Source organism: Strongylocentrotus purpuratus, unplaced genomic scaffold (genome assembly GCF_000002235.5).
Source record: "Strongylocentrotus purpuratus isolate Spur 01 unplaced genomic scaffold, Spur_5.0 spur5_scaffold_15, whole genome shotgun sequence".
Lineage (NCBI taxonomy): Eukaryota > Metazoa > Echinodermata > Echinoidea > Camarodonta > Strongylocentrotidae > Strongylocentrotus > Strongylocentrotus purpuratus.
The window spans coordinates 11,289,508-11,317,506 of record NW_022145600.1 but is presented as its reverse complement, the minus strand read 5'-3'; the positions used below and the strand labels follow the sequence as shown (position 1 = coordinate 11,317,506).

Here is a 27,999-nt window from a genome sequence, read left to right as displayed (position 1 = left end):
CAGAATTAATTTGGCAGATGATTACATGTTACAACATGTTACAAGGGTCAACAACTTATCATTACTTCATATTGACATGAAAGATTGTGAAGTTATGTGAACTATGGCAGGGCTTAACGCTAACAGGACTGAACATTTTATTCAAACGACAAAAGGGATTTTAGGGAAAAGATCCTTTTCTTTACCCGTAAGACCTTTCATTGACCATTGCCTTATAGCTCAGTAAAAAAATATATAAAATAGGAGAAAAAAAGAGTAGGACAAGAATGCAGCTAGAGCTTGCGTACAGGATATAAAAGACTAGGATCACACACATTATCTGCACGAAAGCAGCACCCCCAGGGATCCAATGGTACAATCCAATGGTACAATCAACTGCTGTGGTTTTCCTGCTTTGAACTTGAGAGGGCGACAGATTGAGCTCTTAGAAGAGGGACTTGGAGCGGGTGACCAGTCTGCTCCTCTCCGTCCATGACTTTGACTTTGCCCTGAAGTAGCGGAGGTCTTCAAGATGGTCGTCGTGGTTCATAGGAGTGTATATTTTTGGTTCACAAAACTCCTGCAAAATGAAATGTACATACTTCATATTAGGTCTTAGGAATTTTTTTTAAAGCCCCTCCAATAATAAATGGTTATATTATGGTTATGATTATTATTATTATTTTTTTGGGGGGAGGGGGGGGAGGGGGGGGGGGAGGTCATCGCACACATCCCTATTGTCTGCCACATCAGTCTTGTTTGTAATGTATTACTTTATCTTCTTAAAGAATTTGTTGAAAGGTATCAAAATTAAAACATTTCTTGTACAAACTATCACAAATTTTGTGAGTGGTTGAGGTATGCAAAATTTTCATGCCATGTAATGATGACCCGACACATGCTCCGCCGACGATTGCTCCGCCGACATTTACTCCGCAAAACGCGACAATTGCTCCGCGACATTTGCTCCGCGACATTTGCTCCGCGACATTTGCTCCGACGTCAAATGCTCCGCCGACAGTTGCTCCGCCGACAGTTGCTCCGCCGACAGTTGCTCCGCCGACAATTGCTCCGCCGACAGATGCTCCGCCGACAATTGCTCCGCCGACAATTGCTCCGCCGACAATTGCTCCGCCGTCAATTGCTCCGCAAAACGCGACAATTGCTCCGCCGACATTTGCTCCGCCGACATTTGCTCCGCCTGAAGCGACACTTGCTCCGCCGACATTTGCTCCGCCGACAATTGCTCCGCCTGAAGCGACAATTGCTCCGCCGACATTTGCTCCGCCGACAATAGCTCCGCCGACAATTGCTCCGCCTGAAGCGACAATTGCTCCGCCGACATTTGCTCCGACGACATTTGCTCCGCCCAAAAAGTGTCCCATAAACTACAAATGCTACTAGTACTACGACAAATGCTTCGCCGACAATATTTTCTTTACACCTATTTTTTTCGTTTCTTTTTTTCTTTTTTATTTTCTGAATGCATTTCTTGAAATAATGTAGATGAAATGAAATGAATGAATGTTGATGAAGTGGGAGGAAAAAGGAGTTACCTAAAAGTCATTTCGAATATACTGACATAACTTTCCATCTATCACTGTACGTCCCATATAATGTATACTAAACACTCATTACATGTCGTGGGAAGTTTTTTAAAAAAAGTAGAGCAGCAAGCCACATTCCCCAATACGCGCATACCTCCTAGTTAATTTCAAGTAGCTCATCAATATGTAATACCTGAAATTACCTCGATCAATGCATCTTACTAGGTAAAGCATTATACAATGTAATAGGTCATCATGGAAGTTTAGAAAATAATTAAGGGGGATTTACCAAGTGTTGATCTTTTTAAGAGTTTTATAAAGAAACAAAAAGATATTGAATATTTCTCAGCGAAAAAAAGGAACAAGCCTGTTTCGCATTTTAAGCAATGGCGATTTGACTTATGATACTCATGTTGATTTAACTTTTATTCCTGTGCCCCCTCACTCCCCTTTATGCACTGGAGTTCAAACTATGATTTATATGTGTACAGTGTATTTTTTTTTACTATAATGTTTTTTTTTATAACTTTCTTGTCCTTTCATTATTGTTAGTTGTTCTTATACATATTGGTTTTTTTGTTTGTCTAATTATTACCAATGACTTGTAAATATGTAATTTTTATATGATTGAAAATTTAATAAACACACAAATATAAAAAAAAAGTTTAGAAAATAAGGGCACTTATATACGTAAGGAAGAGAACCCATTCAGACGGGAAAATGAGATGGCAGCCTTTCTGCTTATTCACATTTATACAAATCATTTTGTTGCAGTTTGATGTTAGTTCTTCATGATAAGCCAATTGCTCTTCTTCCGGTGGCTTCGTGAGTCCCTTAAATTATTTAGTGAAAACAAAGTACTCGAATGAAACGGAGTGTTTTGCACACTAACATATATATATATTAAAGCTACATACACTTAACTAAAGGAAAGAAACCTTTAGAAAATGGACTGGATATTATTGAAAATATTATTCTAAACAAGAATGTACTACAAGATTGTATTACTTTACGTTTCAATTTCACGAGAGAAATAGAACTCGAGAGGGGGAGCAGAGAAGAAGTGATGGAAATGAAAGAAGACTAATAGCATGAGAGGAAAGAAGAGAGCAAAGAAGACAAGAAAACGGTGTAAACAGGAAAAGGAGGAGCATGGGAGAGAGAGAAAGAGAGAGAGAGAGAGAGATAGCCTTGAGCTTTGGATCAGCTAATGAGTAATACATGAAACAGATTTTGAGCGGAGTAATTATCTTTCGCCGGAGAACTTGCGTAAGGAGCTATAATTTTATTTTTTATTTTTTTAAATCAAACATTATGGGGAATAGCAAAAAACGGTTGTCTTTTTTGCTCTTTTCTTTCCTCTCATGTTATTAGTCTTCTTTCATTGAGGTAATTTCAGGTCTTACATATTGATGAGCTGTTTGAAATTAACTAGGAGGTATGCGCGTATTGGGGAATGTGGCTTGCTGCTCTACTTTAAAAAAAAAAAACTTCCCATGACATGTAATGAGTGTTTAGTGTACATTATGTGGGACGTACAGTGATAGATGGAAAGATATTTCAGTATATTCGAAATGACTTTTAGGCAACTGCTTTTTCCTCCCACATTATCAACATTCATTCATTTCATTTCATTTACATAATGTCATGAAATGCATTCAAAAAATGAAGAAAAAAAGAAAGAAACAAAAACAACCCGTGAAAAAAAAATATTGTCGGCGAAGCATTTGTCGTAGTACTAGTAGCATTTGTATTTAATGGGACACTTTTTGGGCGGAGCAAATGTCGTCGGAGCAAATGTCACCGGAGCAAGTGTTGTTTTTTATGCGGAGCAAATGTCGTCGGAGCAATTGTCGGCGGAGCAAATGTCACCGGAGCAATTGTCGCTTCAGGCGGAGCAATTGTCGGCGGAGCAATTGTCGACGGAGCAATTGTCGGCGGAGCAATTATCGGCGGAGCAAATGTCGTCGGAGCAATTGTCGGCGGAGCAATTGACGGCGGAGCAAATGTCGGCGGAGCAAATGTCGGCGGAGCAAATGTCGGCGGAGCAAGTGTCGCTTCAGGCGGAGCAAATGACGGCGGAGCAAATGTCGGCGGAGCAATTGTCGCGTTTTGCGGAGCAATTGTCGGCGGAGCAATTGTCGGAGGAGCATCTGTCGGCGGAGCAATTGTCGGCGGAGCAACTGTCGGCGGAGCAACTGTCGGCGGAGCACCTGTCGGCGGAGCATTTGACGTCGGAGCAAATGTCGCGGAGCAAATGTCGCGGAGCAATTGTCGCGTTTTGAGGAGTAAATGTCGGCGGAGCAATCGTCGGCGGAGCATGTGTCATGGAACCCATGTAATTACCCGTAATTAAATCATATTCATCACTAAACAATATTGTAGAAAGAAATTTAAATTTGTTTCCAAAAAATATGGCCGCCAATCATTATCCCGAAACTTCATGTCCCAAAATGTTCTGCTTTTTACAGTATACATATAGCTATTGCATAAATGTAGGAGTTCTGAAAAATACCTACTTCAACGTACAAATACGATTCAAGAATGAAAGAATCAGTACTTATACTTATGCTTATTCAGTTAGCTTACCGTGCTGTATTCAAAGAAAGCCTTGTAACCCTCATTGAGAAGGTAAAGCTCGGGATAATAGAGGGCGGGGTAGTTCTCTAGGTTCGCTGCCCGGTCCTGCGCCCGGAGGAGGCGGAGCATCTTGGGTCCTCTCTGAGACGAGAACTCGCAGTGGAAGATGTAGACTCGTCTGCCGTTGTTAGGGAGCGGGGGTAAGGGGTTCTCCAGGAACATCTTCTTCAGCTCTACTTCTTCATAGATGTTGATTGCACCCTGGGATTCAAGTTCAAATTCAACATCAGTAAATAATATTTATCTGTAACAAACATAGAAATATATAATAACATAGAAACTAAATTTTTCATATCCTTACCAAGTTTTGTAATTGTTCAAGTACTGTTATACTCGTAGAGGTATTTACAATCTTTAATGAGACATTCAATCTTTTGACTGAAATTTGACATTAAAGGCCGACATATTAGATGCTGCTTGTAAGTATCGGCTTGCATGGTGATGTAGATATATAGTAGGCTTGCGGGTGCACCATGTGAGAGAGAGGGAGGATTGAGTAGTCCTGAAAAGGACTGTTGGTATAGTCTTGAAAAAGACTGTTGGTTATCTTTCTTTGCATATAGTTAGAGATCGAGACCTTTTCTTCACTCACACCTTTGTCTTACCATGAACTCAAAGGGAAAGGTCAAGTCAATGATGCGACATTCACCACTCTCATAAGCTGACACATTATATACTGGAACCATTTCTTCACTCACCTTTATATGTCCTCCATTGAACTCGTATGTACACTGGCAGTGGATTATATGACATTTACCAATCTCATCAGCTGACACATTACAGACTGGAACCATTTCTTCACTCACGTTTATATGTCTTCCATTAAACGCATATGTACACTGGCAGAGAATGATATGACATTTACCAATCTCATCAGCTGACACGTTAAAGACTGAAACCATTTCTTCACTCACCTTTATATGTCCTCCATTGAACTTGCATGTCCACTGCCAGTGGATTATATGACATTTACCAATCTCATCAGCTGACACATTACAGACTGAAACCATTTCTTCACTCACCTTTATATGTCCTCCATTGAACTCATATGGATACCTGCAGTCGATGACATGACATTCAGCAATCTCCTGGTCGTATTCTGACCTGAGCAGCCGACACATTGTCTCGGGACTAATGCACTTTAAATCCTTCTGCTTCCCTGTAACAAGTGGTACAGAGCAAGCCTGCAATAATCACAAGAAAAGAAAATAGAAGGAGAACAGGACATCATTAATGACCAGATCAGGCATAGGGCCAGAGTATTCCAGGACTCCTTCTTCGTTAATACTGTTTGGGACGGGAACAACCTTCCTTCTTCAATTGTTAATAGCCCATCCCTGGTAATATTAAAAGCTAAACTCAAACAAAATTAATAAGTCCTTCCACATGCAATGCGCTTCTGTCATCACAAAGTTAGAGTGGATGTGTCCGTACAGTAACTGGAGGAAATAAGTAATGGAAGGATGACAAAGGAACTTGGTAACATTGTTCAGATGAGAAAAAATTGTGCTAAGGTAGTGACTCAATGCTAGATGTACAATTGAAGATAATCTGAAAGTTTGAGTGAAAACAGACCATTATTAATGATAAGAATTGGGAAAACTGATCTGATCGATTCCTTAATTCTCCCAAATGAACTTGGTAACATTGTTCAGATGAGAAAAAAATCGTGCTAAGGTAGTCACTCAATGCTAGATGTACAATTGAAGATAATCTGAAAGTTTGAGTGAAAACAGACCATTATTAATGATAAGAATTGGGAAAACTGATCTGATCGATTCCTTAATTCTCCCAAATACATTATTATAAATTAATTACATTTTAGGTGAATGTATATCGTCACAAAGCAACGAATTGGCTCTATATACCATTCAAGACATTAAGTATTGAAATATTGAAAAGCCTGTCTTATATGTCTTATTTTCGTGGAAAAATGGTTGGGAAAAATCAAAAAAGGTTTGGAGAATTTACTGTTACAGGGTGTCAAAGAAAACCATAAATATCTTTGTGGTTTTACATTTTTTGGCATGTAAAAGGGCTAGTACAGTAAAAGGAATATAATAAGTAACATTTCTTACAAAAATTATGCAGTTTTTTCATCAACCTTCAACAATGTTACCGAGTCACTTTAAAGGGGAGTAGGGGACTAATCATTCATTTATTTATTTATTTATTTCTAATCTTTTGACAGGGTAGCCCATTCACCAACACGTAGTGGTCTTCCATGGGGCCCTGAATGAACATATTTACATCGTTTATAACATTTATACAGAACAGTTACAAAAATAATACTTGTTTGCAAAATAAACATTATTAACCTAGTAAACAGTAATGTCAATAGGAAAATATTAATTAAGTCGCAGTTATGTGAATAAGTCATGTTAATATTACAGAACATGCACGTAGTGTATGTTCGGCTGAGCCATTCACAAATTACAACTTTGTTTAAACAATCTCTTAAAAGAATTGATAGAGGAAGCCGTTCTCAACGAATTATCTAGCTTATTCCATTCAAATATGGAAGAAACAATTGGGCTACACTTATAACAATCAGTGTGAAATCTAGGCCCACGTAAACATCCACTGTCTATTTGCCTTGTATGATGCTCATGCACATCATTAGGATTGATTAAGCCTACCTGAAGGTAAGAAGGTGCTAAGTTATGAACGCATTTATATATCATCATAACGCGACTTAACTCAAACCGCTTGTCTAGAGTCATCCATTTCAGACTTGTGAACAAATCAGCCGACGGTGTGTCATATGTCTTGTTCGATATTATTCTTGAAATCATGAAATATTTTGCTCTACAAATAAAGGGGTTTCATACATACTTTTGTAAAAACTAAATTATTCATACCCTTACCAAGTTTTGTGATATTTAAAGTATGTGTAAAATTGATTTGTCCTGATTTACGTTTCTTGAGAATGTGACATATTAATGGGAATATTAAAGGTAAAGACCAGTATTGGAAATGCCCCAATTTCAAAAAATGAAATGGAAGCTCTCATTACCAATCATGTGAAAGAATATGTTTTGAATAATACATGATAAAAAATTTGCCGGGAAACCGCCTACTAATTCATATATTTGGTAAATTTGTTTCTCTCATGGTCTGTGAGAGATATAGGGTAGTCCCATATACATCTTTCTGTGTATAGTGCTTGTAACTTTACAAAGAATGGGCCAAATTTCTTATCATTTTGATGATTCCAGAACCTTGCAGATGCTAGATGCTAGATGATCAACCTTTTATGATCGATTCCAAAACGTTTCTTTCACAATGCAATAGCATGACCATAACTGGTCTTTACCTTTAAAGGAACTTTATCTCAGATTCTGAAACAAAATTCTGGATTCAGCTCATGCTGCAATGATAATTATGAACCTTTAGGTCAGTCAGGAACCCCATGTATTTTACAAGCTGATCTCCTGTCTGATTACCAAGATATTTATGATTGGACATCTAAATTTAAAAATTTGTTTTCCTAATGGATTTTATAACACTAGTCTATTGGGAAAAATGAGTGTGGTGAAACCGGTCACTCAAAGATCGTTACTTTTTTGAGGCACTTCATGATCATTTTGAAGCGCAATTTTTTAGGGCTTCAATATTACACCATATAACAGACACTGATAACACGTAGGGACGTGCATCTAACATTCAACATTGTTAAACGATGATTCATGTATACATGAATCATAGTTTCACACAGAGATGAGCATCAGAAAAAAAACTTGATAATACCTTGGTGCGATCTCCCGTTAGATTGTGCTGCCCGCCCTCTATTGACAGCGCCTGGTCAATCCTTCTGAAATAGGGATCGTTGGGTGACAGCATGGACAGCGAACGACCCAGACACATCCTGTTTTTCGGTGATGTCTAAAGAAAAAAAATGTAATGAAAAGAACCATGAAAGTTGAAGTCATATAAAATTTGGTTGCAATGACTTACCAGTGTCCTGGAATTAAAGCCTTACTTCAAAACAACAGACTGTCTGTTTGACAGGAAGTGCCATGGTTTTAAAAAGATGCAAGAGATTGAAAAAATTTTGAAGAAAACAAAAATAGAAAAAAGAAACAAAACATGACTCGAACGTTCCTTGTCTATTGGAAGCTCAGGGGACTGTTTTTATCCCTGATAAATACAAAAATAAGTAAAGCGGTAACAAAAGACCAGTGGTAGATTAAATGAAAGAAAGAAAAAACGCAATGGGATGAGCCATGAAAGATGAAGACATATAAAGTTTGGTTGGCAATGACTTAGCAGTGTCCCGGAAAGCCTTACTTCAAAACAATGGACAACTTTCACACAGAAATGACTATGGTTTTAAAGAGATTCAAGAGATTGAACTTGATACATTTTGCAGCAATATGAAACATAGAATTTCCCAGACATGTAGGCGTACTAGAACAAACTATTTAAGTGCACATATTCTATTCTCATACATGATTTTAAGAATCAGAAAAACAATAAAATAAAGAATGACAATTTGAAAACTCCTTTGACGATGACCTTTTACGCAACGTGAAAAAGAGAGAACAAGCAAACATGTAATTTCTTAGAACAAATAATGGTAATGCCTTTCAGTTCACAATAATATATATATTGTTACCGAAGACATGACGATCTTCATGCAAGACAGGAATATTTGTAAGGGTTAGTTTGATTTGCTTCTCCTCTTTAAGTTGCCAAGATTTCTATCTTTTCTTTCATTCTGACATGTAGTGCCACTTGTAAAATGAATACACATGGATATACCATAGATCTATGTTGTGCGTAGGGCTACAAATTTCCCAAGTTGCATGATGAACTATCATTTCAAACTTTTAAAAATGTTGTCAATTCAAGGATCTTAATCCTTGCTTTTTCTCAACTGAAAATTCCTGGCGACATACATGTATGTCATACTGTAACTCTGTAATAATAATAATAATAATAATCCGTTTTTTTATATAGCGCTCAATACACCGATCCAACGATGTGCCTAAGCGCTTTACAGATATATTATTACCCCGGTCATCGGATTCAGGCTTACCCGCACACAATGTGTGCACAACACAACAAAATGGACGGCCTGTGCAGAGAATGCAGACCTGCCAACCTCTGGAGTTCAAAAACTGTATTCTTTAGTCCCAAAAGTTGTATTTTACTGACAAAAGTTGTATTCTTGAAAATAAACACAGATTGTTACACGGATCAATGGCTCTTACAATTTCTACCTACAGGAATATTTTTTTTTTATTGATCATTGGTTGAATATGCATGATTTCGTCATGACTGATGTGTTCGATGAACCAATGAACATCCCCAAATTGCCGATGTGAGATGCTCGTAGGATACTTTACAGGACAGAATGGACATTTTGCCATTGAAAATGGCTGACGCACACACAAAATATTGATTTAAAAAAAAAAAAAATTAAATTTAAAAAAAAAAAATTAAAAAAGGGTTTTTTTTTTCTTTTTCAAAATCGTATTTTATTAAGGAAGATCGTACTTTCGTATTTGCTTCTAAAAATTGTACTAAATGCGACTAAATCGTACTGGTTGGCAGGTCTGAGAATGTAGCTCATCTTTTTCTTTACGCATCTTGGCCCTGTCTCATAACAAGTTAAAATTACTTTTACTGAAATCATGGAATCTGATTGGCTGAGAGGCAAGAGAGTTTTCATAGAAATTTAGCATTTGTTATTGATAAAAATTCTATGAAATATGGCCCTGATATACTATTTAGAGTTCTCCCAAAAAACTTTATCCAGCTATTGAGCTATTAAAAAACATTGAAATTGGTGGTATTTTAAATGACGTCCAAGAGACAACATTAAAAAACAAGGGCTGGAATGGATGAAGCCGTACAAAATCTCTTTGACGTACATGTACTTAGATGGAAAGGAAATTGATAGTATTAAAAATGCTGCATAAACATGTTGAAATCATATAAAAATATACTAAAACAAACCAAGTGGAGGGATTATTGTTACATTGACAACAGTTTTAATGAAACTAGTGCTGTAACATCACGGATATCTCCAATTCCGTTTAACGGACAGTCAAAACCGGACGGTTTTCGGTTAAACGAAGAAAAAAAAAAAAAAAAAAAAAAAAAAAAAAAAAAAGGTGATTTAACTGAAGGCGCCGATTTCTGCTTGTGAACTAGTCACAAATAATAGTAACAATTTCGTTTTAGAATAATGTGTAAGATCATTAATGAAAATTAAAAACAGAGGACCTAGGATAGAACCTTGTGGTACACCATGTGTTAAACTTGGATGAATATATATTGAGATCTATTACAAAGATTACTTTCAAACCAAGATGACAGACAAATTGGAGTGTTGTTCTAATTTCCAAGTGGTAAGTCATCACCCCGATTACTGAGCTGGGAGACATTGCCAGGCATAGTGCCAGGTGGAGGGGCATAAATCAAAACTTAAAAAAAAAAAAAAAAAAAAAAAACGGGAAAACGAAACCGTCCAATTGAAAACGGAATCCGCCATGGGCGGTCGGATACCGGACGGTTAAACGTTTGACTATAGCACTAAATGAAACACAGCAAACAATTCATGGCGCAGACTGTGATTTCAATAACATTAATTAAAGAATTTTTTTTTTTTTTTTGTCACTGATATTTGTCATTTGTCATTGAAAAAAGGCTTTGTGAAACGGGTCCCAGGTGAACAGAAAGAGATGAAGCCCTATAAAATTGAATGACATATTCAAATAATTAAATTTTAATCTAAAGTACATGCGGATACACCCGCATTAAAAAGAAATGGGTGAAAAATAGGAGGAAATTCCTCGAATCCTTGTATGGCTTCTTGGGTTAGCTTGAATAAAACCTGGCATCGTTTCACAAAGCCTTTTTTCAATGACAAATGACAAAAATCAGTGACAAACCTGTTGATAACCAATCAGAAGCAAGGATTTCAGTAGCTTATAACAAAAAAACTGTCATTTGTCACTGATGACAAGTTTTGTGAAATGCCCCTCTGGTTTAATGATAACATTCAGGGTCTTCTGGAAAAAACAACTTTCAGAAGCCACCTAATTGTTATTGTTTTCAAACATGCTGAGAGATGATTTGCAATGCCGGATTTAACTAATTGGTAAGTGACCTTTTGAGCAATCTAAGAAAACAAGCTAGACAGACAAACATGTGGTTGCATGACCTATAAATAGGTAGAATTTTTGCATTCATTGCTATATCCCTGATTGCATGTTTATATGAAAGCTCAAACGATAACTTACCTGTTTGAAGTTTAAGTGTGATTTTATGAGGGAGTAGAGGGAAGAGATAACTCATAGGGACCCAGAAACAAGTTAAGATAATATTGTTTGCTGCACTTTAAAGTAACAGTAGAATTAAACATTATAAAGACATCTTAAATATACAAAGAAAATAGAGGAAATAAAAACAGTAAAGCCTTGTCCCTTTTTTTTCTCTGATACAAACAACTTCTACAGCCAGTTAACTTGAAATTTTGATTTTTATATTTCACATGGTTTGCAAAAAAAAGGTAACATCTTTGAGATGCTGTCTATCTACTGATGATATTAAAGATCTAATTGACTTTGGTTCATTTTGTGAAATATGTTTCTATTATCATATCATGGTATTATTTATCGACCCTAAAACAAAGAATAACCAAAGAGGAGTTAGAATAAACTTGGGAAGAAGAAGGAGGAGGGGGAGGAGGAGGAGAAGAAGAAGAAGAAGAAGAAAGTAGAAGAATGCCACTCACCTTCTCTGCCTCCATACTGGTGACCTGCGGGCTGGCGACAGACGAACTACGAGGGCGCTTGTTCTGGACAGGGCTGGGTGTGTCCTGGGGGCGCTCAGTGCGTTTGAGGAAGGATGAGTTTCGCCTGGCTAGTACTGGTTGGCTAGGTATCTTGAAGATGCCCTTCCTGCATCGCGGCCCTCCAGAGGGTGTAGTTCGCAGGGTGTTGCAGTCTACGCCGCGATTTGGAACTAGGTGGGGCAAGAACAAAATTGAGGGAAATTAGGATCTCAAAACATGGGTTTTTTAGGATGGTCAGTCACCCTCCTCTGAAGTAAGAAGTGCATATACCTTGATGTGAAATACTGCAAAGCACACATGAGTTTCAAACATATTTCACGTGCAAGCAAGTTTGTGAAGTGAAGTGCTATTCATTTTACTTATTATTATTATTATGCCAAATCCAGATGTCTTGAGGCTAACCAAATACGTATCATGTCTCTATGGGGAGGTTCTTTAAAGCCCCACTGCCCTACTTATAGCTACTTGCGCCCTCTATATAGCAAACAATGCCTAAGAGGTGACTGTTGGTCCCCCATGGTCCCCTTGTTCTTACATGTTGATTGAGAGCTGATTCGATGAGATAACCACCTGTCAGTGACCTAGCAGGGAGGTCTTATCCCTCTTATCCCTCCTAGTGCAGATAGGCTTTAAAAAGAAACCAACAAATAAAAAAGAATGGCAATCCCAACATTTTCCACAGAACTCTCTACATTCTCTTTAACTCACTGTTTCCTGACTGGGAGGATTCCGATGCTATGCTGTGGCTTGGTGGACTGTTGATGGCCTTGCCAGCAGGGCTGATGAGTGCACCGTGGATCAGACCGGCTAATCCATCAGAAAATGCAGATGATGAACCCTGGGGTGCAGAAGGGGGCAGGTTTAAAAAACAAAGATTGAAGGTACTACAGAAACCATGATGCAAAACCGATATGCACTGAGCAAGATTAAAAAATGTAGATAATAATAACTACCCCCATTTAATTGTGCTCTTAAAGGTAAAATTAAAATAGATGGATACAAAATTTGTTGATTGTTGCCACGCTTCATTGTGCATTTCATACAGATATTGTAGAAAAAAACTACCCCCGATTAATTGTGCCTTTATAGTTCAATTTAAAATGAGTGGTTATTAAATTAATCTGATATCTTTGTGATTACTGAAATATTGAGATTTAAGAATCAAAAATATTTGTCTCACCTCTTGTGAATCTGTGTCAAAGATGTCTGAGAATCCATCGTCGTTATCAGCGTCGTCATCCTCATCATCATGGAAGCTTGTCAGCCGATCTTCTTGAAGCTGAATGGCATCATCATCATCCTCCTCATCGAGCTACAAAGCAAAGCAAGTTTCCTTCATTCATAAACATGATCAAACTTTGATTAACACACTTTGACTTGTGTTTGTCTCAGAGTCAGGAGGAGGGATCAGTAATTGTACTTTTCATGATACTGATGATGATCATCATCACCATTTACAATCTCCCTCATCTTCTGATCATCTTGTTCATGTTCATCATCATTGTCATCATTAAAGGCATCATTTAACAAGGTTAAATCTGAGATGCATGGCCCTACGTGTTATCAGTGTCTGTGATATGGTGTAATATTGAAGCCCTAAAAAAAAATTGCTTCAAAATGATCATGAAGTGCCTCAAAAAAGTAAAAATCTTGAGTGACCGGTCTTACTCATTTTTCCCGATAGAATGTAGTGTTATGAAAACCGTTATAAAAACGAAAAATGAAATTTTGATTTCCAATCATAAATATCTTGATATATCAGATAGGCGATCGCTTGTTAAAGTCTTGGGAATCCTGACTGACCTTAAGGTTTATAAATATGATTGCAGCATGAGCTAAATCCAGGATTTTGTTTAGAATCTGAGACAAAGATACCCAATCCCTCTAATCATCAACACTTCCACGACCACTATCATAATCATTATTATCATCACCACCATCCTCCTCCTCAATATCATAATGTTAAACTGCAAGCTCATTTACCAATGTTGCTGGAGCTGAAATCGGTCTACTCCCTGCAGGAGCAAAGTTCAAGGATGAAACTCTCGACGATGCTGGTCTTGCTGATAAGGGCTTAGGCATGACGAAGGTGAATCCTTCCGATGGCAGGGTAGCTTCTTCAACGATATCTGGCGATGGCAGGTCAAGCTGTAAGAAAATATGAATGGAATAATGTGTTGATGACTTAATGTATCACACAAGAAACATATATTTATGTGTGAAACTACTCGGTCTTGAAGGAAGTGAGGGAGATTTCAATTTTAAGAAAAATGCTCTGGTGACATTTGCTCCAGTCGTTACCCTACATTAAAGGGAGAGGGTCGTCAGTTTCCATGTGCAGAAGGTCATAATTTGTTGACACCACACTTCGTGTAAATAGTAATATCATTTATGGGTGAAAAAGTCTGCACACATCAAACCTGTAGTCCTTTCAAGAAATACCCCCTGGTCTATCAGAGAGTCTTTTGGTGAGGGTATAGTGAGGAAATAAATAAATAAATAAATAAAATCCCGGTGATTGCTAACACCTGTTATTGGGTAAACACCTGAATGGTGTCGAAATCCCTGTGAGAGCCCACTACTAAGTGTCTCTGACCCCTATAGCAACCACTATAAAGTATACATGCATGTAGCTGACTCTAAAGCTATACCTAACTTGAAACCTAAAGGTAACCTTAATCCCAATCCTACATTTACTGATAAAATAGAGCATGGCCGGGGCAACGGTCACTTAAAGGTAAAGACAAGTTCTGGTCATGCGATTGCATTGTGAAAGAAACGTTGTGGAATCAATCAGAAAAGGTTGATCATCTAGCATATAAGTGTTGGTGTGTACTACAACTAGGTTCTAAAGTCATCAAAATGGTCAGAAATTTGGCCCAGTCTTAGTAAAGTTACAAGCACTGTACACAGAAAGATGTATATGGGACTACACAAACATGTGGCATAAAAATCTGTCCCGTTTTTTTATGATGTTACATGCCATATTTAGAATATCAAGGCATTTGAAGAGCCATGCTTTTCAGGGAATATTTTTTATCTGACGTTCTTCCACACTTGCATAATACGATGATAACGCTCACAATTTTTTTTCACCTCTTCCCAGAACTCAACCTTCTCTTTATGCAAATGTTGGATCACTGGGATTTGAAGTTTAATTAGCAGATGCCGGGACCAACTAACCTATCAATCAAAACAGGTATAAATCTTTACCTGACACTATAGATACAGGTATGACAGATAAACTGCATCAAAATACTGCTGTGAAAAAAAATTAATTAATGAAAAAAGGCAAGGAGTGGGGAGGTCAAACGAAAACAAACAAACAAACAAAAAAGAAAGAAAAAACAACAACTATGACCCCTATGCATTCTCAATGATCTCAATGCAACAAGATACAGAAAAGTGAAGCATACTACACTGTGTCATTTGATTATGCTACAGCAGTTTATTTAAAGATAAAGTTGAGTTCTGGTCATGCGATTGCATCGTGAAAGAAGTATTGATGTGTACGGGTCAACATAAGAAATTTGGTCCAGTCTTGGTTACAAGCACTGTACACAGAAATATGTATATGGGACTACACAAACATGTGGCATAAAAATCTGTCCCAATTTGTATGTTACATGCCATATTTAGAATATTAAGACTGCAAAAGACATTTGTAGAGAGCCATGCTTTTCACTTTTCAGGGAACATTTGTATCTGATGTTCTTCCACACTAGCATAATACAATGATAAAACGCTCAAAAATCATTTTTCACCTCTTCCCACAACTCAACCTTCTCTTTAAGTGCTTTACAACCTCAAGTCTGCATAGACCTTCACACCTACCTGCATGGAATCTGCCTTTTCCTCCTCCTTTTCCTCCTCACTGTCTTTCCTCTTCCCAGCTGGTTTCATCATCCACAATCCATCTTCCTTCTCTTCTTCCTTCATAGGCTCCTCCAGCCCATGCTGTCGTATTAACCTTGGGCGATGGAACATTTGAAGAGAAGGACTTTCCTGATGCTGCTGCTGTAACCTGAGAGGCATGGAGTTGAACCGTCTGAACTGTGTGCTATGCCTGAGGAATGGGAAGAAATGATGCAGTCAACCGTTTCTAAACAAAAATCTGTACAGAAAGACCTATGGGGCATTGCAAGAGAGTTGTGATTGATGGCAAGTTGCGAAATTTGCAACTGATATTTGCAATCGATTGCAACTCAACTTTCTTGAAACGCCCCACGACTCTCTAAAATTTCCTAGGATTTTGTTAGGATTAAAGTTTCAACAATTAAATTAAGTTAACTAGATCTAGCTTTTATTCTTCCCCCATCTCTCTCTTTCTCTCCTCCTAATGGGGCATTGCAAGAAAGTTGAGTTAGGATCAATTTCAAACTGCCAATTAATCTCAAGACTTGCGCTTGATTTGGGGGATTTGCAATTGATTGCAACTTTTTTGCAACGCTCCATTACTTTTACTTTTACATTTGGGTGATGGACAATTTGAAGAGAAAGGCTTTCCTGATCTTGGAGCCTGAGAAGCATGGAGTAAGTTGAGCCGTCTGAATCGTGTGCAATGCCCCAGGAATGAGAAGAAGCGAAATTAGTCCCAGACGTCCTAGCGACCACCTGTCTGTAAAGAAGACATAATACCCCCCCCCCCTGAACAGTTCTTCTCTTTCAAACATGTCCCTAATCTGTACATTATAGAACATTAATACAGAGCTGCCTTCAGCCCCAAATTGCCAATGTGAGATGCTTGTAGGATACTTTACAGGAGAGCATGGGCAATTTTTAAATAATTTTTGAAAAATCATATTTTATTGAGGAAAAGTCGTACTGTCGTATTTACTTCTTAAAATCATACAAAATATGATTCGTACTGGTTGGCAGCTCTGCATTATGGATCATGTTTTTTTAAAAATAATACAGTACCTTCTCTAGTGGCCACCTACATATCCACATAGCAAGCGCCAAGCTAAGGTAATAATAATAATAATAATAACACTAACACTAACACTAACACTAATACTAATACTAATACTAATACTACTACTACTACTACTTAAATAATTTTTGAAAAATCATATTTTATTGAGGAAAAGTCGTACTGTCGTATTTACTTCTTAAAATCATACAAAATATGATAAAATCGTACTGGTTGGCAGCTCTGCATTATGGATCATGTTTTTTTAAAAATAATACAGTAAAACCTTCTCTAGTGGCCACCTACATATCCACATAGCAAGCGCCAAGCTAAGGTAATAATAATAATAATAATAATAATAACACTAACACTAACACTAACACTAACACTAACACTAATACTAATACTAATACTAATACTAATACCAATACTACTACTACTACTACTACTACTACTACTACTACTACTACTACTACTACTAACACTAAACTACTACTACTACTACTACTACTACTACTACTACTACTACTACTACTACTACTACTACTACTACTAATACTAATAATAATAATGGGCTCTTGTATAGTGCTCATGTCAGTCAGATTTGACCCTCCTGGCGCTCCCGAATATTACCCTGGCTTTAGTACGGCTGCCAAACGGCGCTCTAGCATTTCAAGGAATAAATTCCTACCAGGTACCCATTTACGTCACCTGGGTGTAGTGTGGCAAATGTAGATCAATGTCTTGCCAAAGGACCTGCAAAGGACATTAGTGCGGTAGCGGAACTCGAACCACGTACCTTGTAATCGACAGCCTGACGACGTATCCACTCGACCACAACACCTCTACTGATGCTTTCAGAGAAGCCATCATTATTTTGATATAAGAAAAGTTCACAAATCACAATCAAAGACCTTTTCAGAAGTCTTGAACGTTCGCACAAGAACTTTTGAGTCAGCTCTATAATTTTTGAACATTCATAAATACTATCACAAATTGAGATTTGCATAACTCGGAATTCCTACCTGCTTGACTCAGGCTGGTCATTGGATGGGTTGATTGGTTGGAATCTATGGAGAATAGAAAAATAAGAAGACAATAGTTTATAATTGAAGGGAAAAAAGAATAAATAAAGTAAAAGTGTAACAACTTTGGAGAGTGGAACATTAGAATTTAATAATAATTGTAATATGTGTAAAGTGTATTTGCATAGTTACCAAGAAAAAATGAATATGTTCATGTACATACATTTTCTTCATACTTTCTGTAATAGTATCTGTGACTGTAATACCTTTGTTTATCTTTCTGTTGGAAATAAAATAAATATGAATAATTGAATTGAATTGAATGTACACAGTCAGAACTCAGAACTGGAGACCATCTTTCAAAATTGCTTTGTATATACCTAGACAACAATGGCAATCACTTAATCTGACAACAATTAATCTGACAACTTTTTTCTCAAATGAACTTTTGCAAATTTTCAATAAATAAATAAATTGATTACAATTCTGTTAGTCTGAATTAAAAGGGAAAGGTAGAGATGGAGTCGGTGTAGAAAATATAAAGTCTCACTCTACTTACGTGCCCAGTATAAGAGGAGATTCACAGGGGCTTGGAGTACCAACACTGACACCTGAAAGTAAAAAAAAAATGAAGTGAATTAAATCCATAAATGTGGCAACAGCACTGAGTGTACAACTAAAAATTGTAAGTTAAAAAAAAAAAAATTCAATATGCTGCTCAGTGGCTGCCGGGCTCACGATCAATTGGGCAAAAAGAATTTCCGTTTCGGTTTAATAAAATTTGGAGTGGACAATTATTATTATTATTATTATTATTATATGTTTTAAAAATTGAAAGTTGATTATGGCAGGAATTGATTACCAAAGGCCACACCACACAGTTCCCTGTGATGTGATACTCATTAAAAAGATCACCTCTAGGTTATGACCACTTTGATTTAGTGGTGGTTATTTTACCTGACTGCTAAGTAAGCTTAAAGGCTTCTTAGTAAGCAACCAGAGGACCGACTGCTTTAGGTCCTCTCCGAGCGACCTGGTAATGAGGATTAATGCCTTACCAAAGGGCACTAGTGCATCGACTTGGTTTCGAATCCCATCGCCGGATTACTAGACACTTCTCTACCAATTGAGCTATCGCGCCTCCTTTGCAAAAGTGGTTTTTTAAAATGATTTGATGAGCTTACATCAGAGCTGCCAACCTCCAAAACAGAAAATCAGTAATCACAAGGCTCAAAATCAGTAATTTCCTAAGCAGCGCTACAATTCTATAAAATAACGGTAGGCCAACTCTGCGGAAAGCATGCACACAAAGATTGTTTGAAATTTTGGTGATTTTACTCACACAAAGTTGCTAAATATTGATTATCAGGTCATGACAACACATGAGTTTTCCATGAAAAATGGGCTTCTATTAAGAGAATACCGCCATACTGCACAGCACTCGCTATGATAAATCATATTTACGCAACAACAAAAACAACCCCCCCGTAATTTTAGACAACATTCCGTAATTCCGTAATGATCGTTGATTTCCGTACCAATTACGGGAAATCCATACTAATTGGCAGCTCTGTTTATGTTTTGATATGACTTACCTGAGCTATGTGAGGAATGCCTGGATAAGTTTGGTGGGACAGGAGAAGCTTCCCCTATACTTGACATGGATAGTCTCCTCTTAGGGGTGCCACCCATGCTGAAAGAGAAAAGAAAATAATCTTAGTCTAAGTCTTAAATTTGGATTCTATACAGCATCACTCAGAACACAAGGGCCCGATTTTAAAAAGGAGGTTTTTCAACAAACCGAGGTTTATGTACGTCATATGATGCGTTTTGACGCATTTTTTACAAACCTGGTTTGTCAAAACACGTCAAAACGCGTCACATGGAGCACGAAAACCAAGGTTTGTCGACAAACCTCCTTTGTTATTTCGGGCCAAGTTGGCTGATGCCAAATTACATTAGACTGGCTGTGCTATGGTTTTGTGGCACCCTCCCCTCAACAAAGCCCCCAAAGTATTCTCTCTCCTCGTAATGAATTTGAAAAGAGCTCCAACTGAAATATTCCAATAAGTTACAATATTCTCCACATTACATATAATGTTGTTGAAAATATTCAAGAAACTGCGATATTCAAATTTGGTGCAAAAAAAGCATAAATGAAATGAACACTGATTATGTAACTTTCCTGAGCTCTGAATGAGTATTATTTCTGTGGGTTTTACAAATTTTGGACAGTTGACTTTTTGAATTCTCATGTGAAGATTGTATCTAATCTATAGACAGGCTTATTCACCAAAATTCAGGTATTGCAATCAGTGGGAAGACTTTTGCGACAGCCACCCAAAGTGAAGAAAAAAATATGGTCACAGCTAATAGTAATAGACCAGGGGGGTGTTTCACAAAGATCCTAAGTTGAACTTATCTCTAAGTTCGACTTAAAAATTATGGAAAGCCATTAGCATCCTTGAAAACATTTTGTAAAAGTTATTTTAAAAGACATAAAATGTTGATTCAAATCATTCATATTTTCTATTATCATGGGAGATTCTATGTTCTTGATGTGGAATTTATAAAAAGTTTAAAATACTTGAATTTCTGCTGTTGAATATATTTCATTTTAAGGCTCCAATGGCTGTCCATAATTTTTAAGTTCAACTTAGTGTTAAGTTCTACTTAGGATCTTTGTGAAACACCCCCCAGGAATAATATATATTCTAATGATAATATGATATATAAAATAGGGTTAGGGTAAAATATAGGGTTAAAATTTGGGTCAGGGTTAGATTTTAGGTGGCTGTCGCAAAAGGAAGTCTTTCCTAATCGGTTTCTTACCAAGAGAGTGTCACCATTGACATTGATAATGCTGTGACTGGACTGGCCTGCGTCTGAGAGAAGCATGGTGAGAATACACAATCGTTGCTCAGTGGTAACGTAAGCTTCTTCTTGTTACGTTCCATGATGTCAAGCTCGTCCATATGATCCAGCTTGAATCAGGGATGTTGTCTCTTGCTTGAAGCCGTCTCGGTCTGATGATGATGTGCTGAGAAGGCTCAGGATATTTGTTTGTCTCTTGACTTAGGAAATTGATGCTTTAGATTTTTTTTAAAGCAACACCTTCCCAGTTTCTAAAGAGAATGGATTTTAAAGGATAAAAAGATAAACTACAGGTGAGGAACATTCTCATGAATGTTTAGTAATATTATGAGCATCACATTTTGTCTGACAGAAATTGCAATGTTAACAAATATATACAGTGCATGCTGAACAAAATTGTACATTGTAAACTACATGATGCATTTTATATCCCCTCAGACAAGTCACAAAAAATTCCTCATAGTCAGGGGTCAACAAATCATTTATCAACCATCCCCACTCCCGCTTGACTAAAAAAAATGGCATCTAACAATGTTCCTCCCCCCTTTTGAGTGAGAAAATTGGGAAAAATAAAGAAAAAATCAGGAAAAAAATAAATAAATCAGGAAACCGATTTAAATCTGGAAATTATCAGGCATGCATATTGCTGGTACTAGCAGCTAAACTACAGACATCACAACTAGCTGCCAAAGGGATTACCCAACCAAGCACCAAGACGCTCTGACCCTAACACAATACCGCAAGTACATGTAGACAAGACAACCATCCGCACCTCGGTGTAACCATGACACCATGCAGGTTAAAATGATCTCGACAGTCAACAAGACGCTCTATGCAGTGACAAGAAGGGCATTCTGTATGGGTCTCACCCCCACAGTCATGGCTTCTCTATGCTATGGGAAATGTCAAGGATGCTCTATGGATTCGAAGTTTTACACCTAACAAAGGCAGCACTAGATCACCTACACATGGCTTAATTCACCCCCTTTAAAGCACTTTTAGGACTTCCTTGAATAACTGCAAATTAATTTATCCATATCCTCTGCCAAGCAGGATCGAGTACGTGTACATGATGTGCCAACAGTCTGAGTCAGCTAAAACCCTCACGTCAAGAGCCTTCATACTAAGTATGCTCTTCCTACCAAAGATTAACTTCTCAGTACCAATGACATTCATCCCTGTAGCTGTTCTAGGGCAATGGGGAAGACTAGCTACATGTATACCGGGTAGTCTAAGAAATCTCTAGAAACCAGATCATTACTTCAGCTGATCATAAGCTCTATGGAGTGTGGACCCCAAACCGACAACACTCACTACACCTTTCGCCAGTCTATTTCAATAAAGAGACGACTAATTCAGTCTGTGTCTATCCCACAAAAACAACTTGAACCTGCCTGACCAATAAACATAAGCGGCAGAACAGATTATTGCTGATTAAAAAGAGACGGTTTTAACACATTTAGAAATTAGAAGAATGCAGGATGCACACTGTCAAACTAATGATTCCCTGAAACATGGACAAAGAACAAAATGAAATGAAGGACATTGCAAACTTTTTTCAAATTGACAACTTGTTCAGATTCTAACCTGACTAGAAAAGTCAAATAGACCATTTCAATAGACTTGTAAGTTGTCTATCCTGAGGCCTGAATTGGCTGAAAAAAGCAATCCACCACAAATAAATCTAACAACATAACAAAAAGATGATGACTAAAAAAACGTCTTAATTTTCTGCTCAATTCATGAGACAAATTCAATGAGGTCTAGATCTAAAGAGTTAACTAAAGCAAGGTATTAAATCATTCATCTCATCTAGTCTAGACTAATTGTGTATTTGTGTAAATTGAAACAAATTTCAGTCTCACAACCGGAACCTTGACTAACTTGTTGAGTGAGAACTTGGCGTTGGACCATATCGCAAGTTCGCAACGCTCATTCAAATTCAGAGTGAAACTCTCACGATTCTCAGAAATAGAAATTAAAAGAAACTTGTTAAAATTCGATAGGTAAATTTTGAAAATTGAGAGATGAGGTGTTGAAAATAGTTGAAGAAAAATCAATCAAAATCAAATTGAAAAAAAATAAAAATAATAGTCTAGAGTCTAGATCTAGATTCTAGACCTCATCACTTCAGATCTGGTCTTGAAAATGAATGCTCAATTGTATCTAGAGTCTAGACTAAGTTCTAACATTACTAAACAGCGCCCTTGAGGGCGCTGTTTAGCAGCAAGCATCAACTTCTTATTACTGAACTTTTACATGCAGTTTTTCTTCTTAAATCTTACTTTTGGAACTGAACTGTGGATACTTGATTGGAATTTTGTGTTCATTGGACTGTGTGGATTCGTCTGGGTAACTTTATGTGTGTCTTAAGTTTTATATTTGATACTAATTGATACATCTTACTTCTGACTCTATATGTCAATATATACCAAATTGAACCGTGCAGTGACATGTTATACCATCGGCGATTTACTGGCCATGATAGCTGGACGTACAGGGTTGTAACCCTGCTTTTGTTACTTTCAGCAAGCATTGTGCTGTCTGACAATGGAATGGCTCCAGACAATAGCCATCCCCTGGACAAAAGCCACCCGTCGGTCGACGGACAGGACAGAGTGATTCGTTATACGAGTAATGAACTTTTCAGGTTACGCTCTCAACCGAAAAGTCGTATACCTCGAGATGCGTTTGAAACTATACATGAACTTGGAATTGCTCGTAAAAGAGGATGTCGGGCAGGAAAAAAGATCCGGCGACGAATAAAAGTTGTTGATTGTTATTCTCGCCACCTAAATCAAGACGAAAAGCCCATCGTGACCAGGACAAGAACATTGAGGCACATTGAGACCCTGCCTAATCAATCACCATCTCTACCTTCTATGTACATGCTTAACGCAAGATCATTGAATAATAAGTTCGACGAATTCACTTTTGTTGTTCAAAATTATGACATGGACATTGTTTGTGTGAGTGAGACCTGGTTCCAAGATAGTGTTCCAGAGACCGCGTTCAGCATTCCAAACTACAACTTACTGCACAAGAGCCGAGTTTCCCAACGAGGTGGAGGAGTCGCCATCTATGTGAAATCTACTATGAACCCCACTGAAACCCACATAGACGTTCCGGAAGAACATGAGGTTGTTTGGACGCACATCCGACCAACACGGTTACCTAGGAACGTCTCTTCAATATTTGTGGCATCAGTGTACTCACCCCCAATCAATGCTCATGTGGATAGCCTTATTCATTACCTTACACGGGCTGTTGATCATATTCTTCTGAGACACCCTTTGGCAGGAATCATCATCTCTGGTGATTTTAATCGAGCTGATGTATCTCCCCTCCTTGCTGGACACAGCCTGAAGCAGGTAGTAAATCGTCCAACGCGTAACCTTTCTATGCTGGACTTGATCATTACCAATATGAAGAGTTTGTACTCTGTCATACAAATTGTTGCCCCAATTGGAATGAGCGACCATAATGGAGTCATATGGAGGCCAAAACAGCAATCATCCAGGAGAAATGAAGTCAGACAGAAAACTGTCAGACCGATGCGTCAATCGGATGTGCGCGAATTCGGCAGTTGGATAACACACCACGATTGGATAAATGTTTATCAAGAAACGGATGTAGAACGCAAATGTGAGGTGTTCTATAATGATTTGAACGCGGCAATCAACACTCACTTCCCAACCAAGTCCGTAAAGCTGCATATGATGGATAAGCCTTGGATGACAACCAAGGTCAAAGACCTAATACATCAACGACAAAGGGCCTTCCACTCAGGCTCCCCGAATTGGCGTAGTCTTCGAAACAAAGTGCAGCAAGCGATCACTCATGTGAAAAGAGTGTTTTATAAGGACCGCGTCCAACATCTGAAACGCGAAAACCCCGCATCATGGTATAAATATATCAAACTGATGACTTCGAATAGGCAACAAGACACGTCTATTTCCTTGCCAGATATCAATACTTCGGACAAGTTGGCAATAGCAAATGCCATAAACTCGTACTTCGTAAGCATCGGAAAGGACACCCCATCCCTTGATTTGAGCGAAATTCCTGCGTTCAGACCGATTCAGCTGGACACTTTGCCAACCATACAACCCTGGACAGTTTACAGAGAACTGTCCAAAACCCCAGTTGGAAAAAGTGGTGGACCGGACGGAATCTCACCACGGTTGATTCGGGAATTCGCAGTGGAACTCAGCTCACCTCTCTGCGACATCTTTAATGCGTCGTTTCAACAAAGCAGGGTTCCAAGTCATTGGAAGAGGTCCATCATTGTTCCTGTTCCCAAAGAAACTCCTGCGACGTTACAGAAGTTGCGCCCTGTCGCCCTGACTGACTTCTTCGTGAAGTTGTTGGAACTGTTTGCATCTAAAATGATCTTGAATGACATATCTCACGAAATCGATCCTCAGCAGTTCGGCAATCGTCCTGGTTGGTCAACGAGCCATTACCTTTTAAGCCTGCTGGAATACCTCCATTCGAATGCTGACAAATCTGGATCAATTACGAGTGTGGTGCTTACGGATTTTTCCAAAGCCTTCGACTTAGTAAACCATAACGTAGCAATCACAAAAATCTACACAATGGGTGCACGGCCATCCTTACTTCCTTGGTTATGCAGCTTCCTTGGTGAGCGAACTCAGCAAGTGCGGTACAAAGACCAACTTTCAACAACACTCGCCACTTCAGTCGGTGTTCCTCAAGGGACGCGACTTGGACCTCTGGTTTTCTTAGCCACTGTCAACGATGCCCTCCAGTCATCTGACTGCTCTAGATGGAAGTATGTAGATGACCTTACTGTTGCAGAAACACGCCGATCAAATTCACCAAGTTGTCTTAATGCTACATTGTCTGTATTTGAAGAATGGTGTAAGGACTCGAATATGCGTCTAAACCCATCCAAATGCCAACTCATGAGGGTATCATTTGCTCGTCGACAGCTCCCACCAGCGGAAGTTATGATCGGCGAAAATCAAATCCCGGACAAGCAACACGTGAAATTGCTTGGCGTCGTTCTTAGCAGTGATCTTCGGTGGTTGGAACACGTCAACTGCATTACATCAAAAGCAGCCAAGAAACTCTATCTGCTACGGATGCTCAAACGTTTCTCTATGCCACTTCAAGATTTGATCACAGTTTTTACGTCCTACATAAGACCGGTGCTAGAATACTGTTGTGTAGTATGGCATTCCTCACTAACTCTAAACCAGGAAGCTCAAATAGAGTCAATCCAGAAGCGTGCCCTGCGGACAATATTAGGACTAAGATATGAATCCTACCGTCAGGCTCTCACAGTGTGTAATCTGTCGTCTCTGAGAGACAGAAGAGAAGAGCTCTGTCTAAACTTCGCTAGGTCCCTCTACTGTAACTTTCGTGAGTGGTTACCTGAAAGCCAGTGTTCTCGAAGACAATTGAGACATAGTAATAGGCTACGTGAAATCAAGTGTAGGACAGAACGCTACAGAAAAAGTGCTTTACCCTATCTAGTAAGGCTTTTAAACCAGCCATGATGTGGCATCCGGTCTGTTCAATTTTTTTTGATAGCATAATACTGCCAAACTTTGTGAATTACATGTATTTTTGTCAATATAACTTCAATTTCTGTATCAAGATACAAATACGGTCATCTTTAGTAACCTCATTTCTTTCCCATGTTTTTTTTTCTTTATATGAATTATTGCCAGTTATCTAAAGCCTCTTTTAAATCACAATTTGCTTATTATAATTCATTCTCAAATTGCAATCTTTGCCTGAACACATCTACAATTCGCCGAATCTTAATGCATTATATTTCAGATTCAATTAAATATCTTGGATTGAACAATTATATTATTGCTAAATGTAGAAACATAATGTAAATATTTGCAATACGCTTTACCTCAATTTATCAGTTAATTATCTTTACTCTTCGCATTGTATACTGTCGATTTCATAATTACATGTATTACTTTAAATTGCCTCTGGTTGCCCGTTATTTTATCTTAACACTATTAGTTTACGCAGGTCTGCAATTACTCCTTTTGAATCTTGCTTCTGTGCTATATCCGCCTGTATTTAGTTGTTATATATAAATATTTTCTTAAAAAGGTTGTTATTATCCTTTTTAAAATGTTTTTACTACCATCTGCGTTAAAAAAGAAAACATTCTCATTTATACATTTTACAACTTACCAAAAGATTTTTAGGTGAGCTAAAATAATAATAATAATAGTGGGTTCTTGGATAGCGCTCATGTCAGTCAGATTTTTGTTCTTCTTATTAATACTATTCGTAATGTCAATGTTGCAATGCATACTTTTATCTTTTTATCGTCAATTTGTATGTAATTTTTAATTGTTGGCAAGTTCCCCCTTCTCTCCTCCCCCTTCTTTACCTCTTGCCTCTCTCTCTCTCTCTCTCTCTCTCTCTCTTTCTCTTCCTCTTTCTCTCTCTCTCTCTCTCTCCTTCACCTCTCTCTCTCTCTCTCTTTTTCTCTCTTTCTCCATCTTTCTATCTTTCCTGCTCTTTCTCTTTCTTCACTATATCTCTCGCTCTCTTATCCTTTCTTTCTATTTCTCTTACTTTCCTTCCCTCTCTCCTCCTCTCCCTCTCTCCTCTCTCTCTCTCTCTCTCTCTCCCTTTCCCTTTTTAACCTCTTTTCTTTATGTGACATATGATAATACGTGTACTTATAATTATGTAAATGATACTGTTTTTAATTGTACTCTCGTTTTTAAAATGCAATGTATATCCATGTGCAATTCAGTATATGTAACTGCGATGCATGTTTCAATAAATACCATACCATACCAAGATAGATATCTACAAATTAAAACTTGGCCAAGATCCACTATCCAGCAAAAACAATACCACATCCTCTCAAGTTTCAACTTACCACACAAACTGACCTGCTTGTGAACGATTGGGACTGATCAATTTTGCCGGCTTCATTCATTCAGTCACTGCATGCATGTCTTTGTCGAGTAAAACAGCACGAACACGGCCTTGTCTTGACTCTAAAACTGTCTAAAAGAACAGAATTACTAGCAAGAAAACCAAATTCATGCCTTCGTTGTACAACAGCACCAGTGATACAGTTCTTTCACAAGCTCCACAATCTACTACCCTGAAAAAAATCAATAAATTAGATCTCTTTTTGTTGTATTCACAGCGCTCTGCACACGGAAGTGAATTGCCGCCGAAGCATTTGAACGAAAACAC

At 38.0% G+C, this 27,999-nt stretch overlaps 1 protein-coding gene across 2 annotated transcripts; it reads right to left on the bottom strand.

Annotated features, from left to right (window-relative positions):
- Positions 1-9: 9 nt before the first annotated feature.
- LOC576121 (M-phase inducer phosphatase) lies at positions 10-27,999 on the bottom strand. Of its 2 annotated transcripts, none has more exons than XM_030985561.1 (14): positions 27,674-27,999; positions 20,743-21,035; positions 19,506-19,603; positions 18,470-18,521; positions 17,911-17,955; positions 15,808-16,039; positions 13,957-14,121; positions 13,154-13,285; positions 12,682-12,811; positions 11,914-12,143; positions 7,917-8,051; positions 5,189-5,350; positions 4,116-4,367; positions 10-559 (listed from the first exon to the last, which is right to left on the bottom strand). In XM_030985561.1, the coding sequence occupies exons 2-14, from the start codon at positions 20,883-20,885 to the stop codon at positions 425-427; spliced, it is 1,911 nt and encodes a 636-aa protein (XP_030841421.1). In that variant the 5' UTR covers positions 20,886-21,035; positions 27,674-27,999; the 3' UTR covers positions 10-424. The 2 variants fall into 2 exon arrangements, with proteins under 2 accessions (XP_030841421.1, XP_030841422.1); XM_030985562.1 differs by having other exon boundaries at positions 27,687-27,999.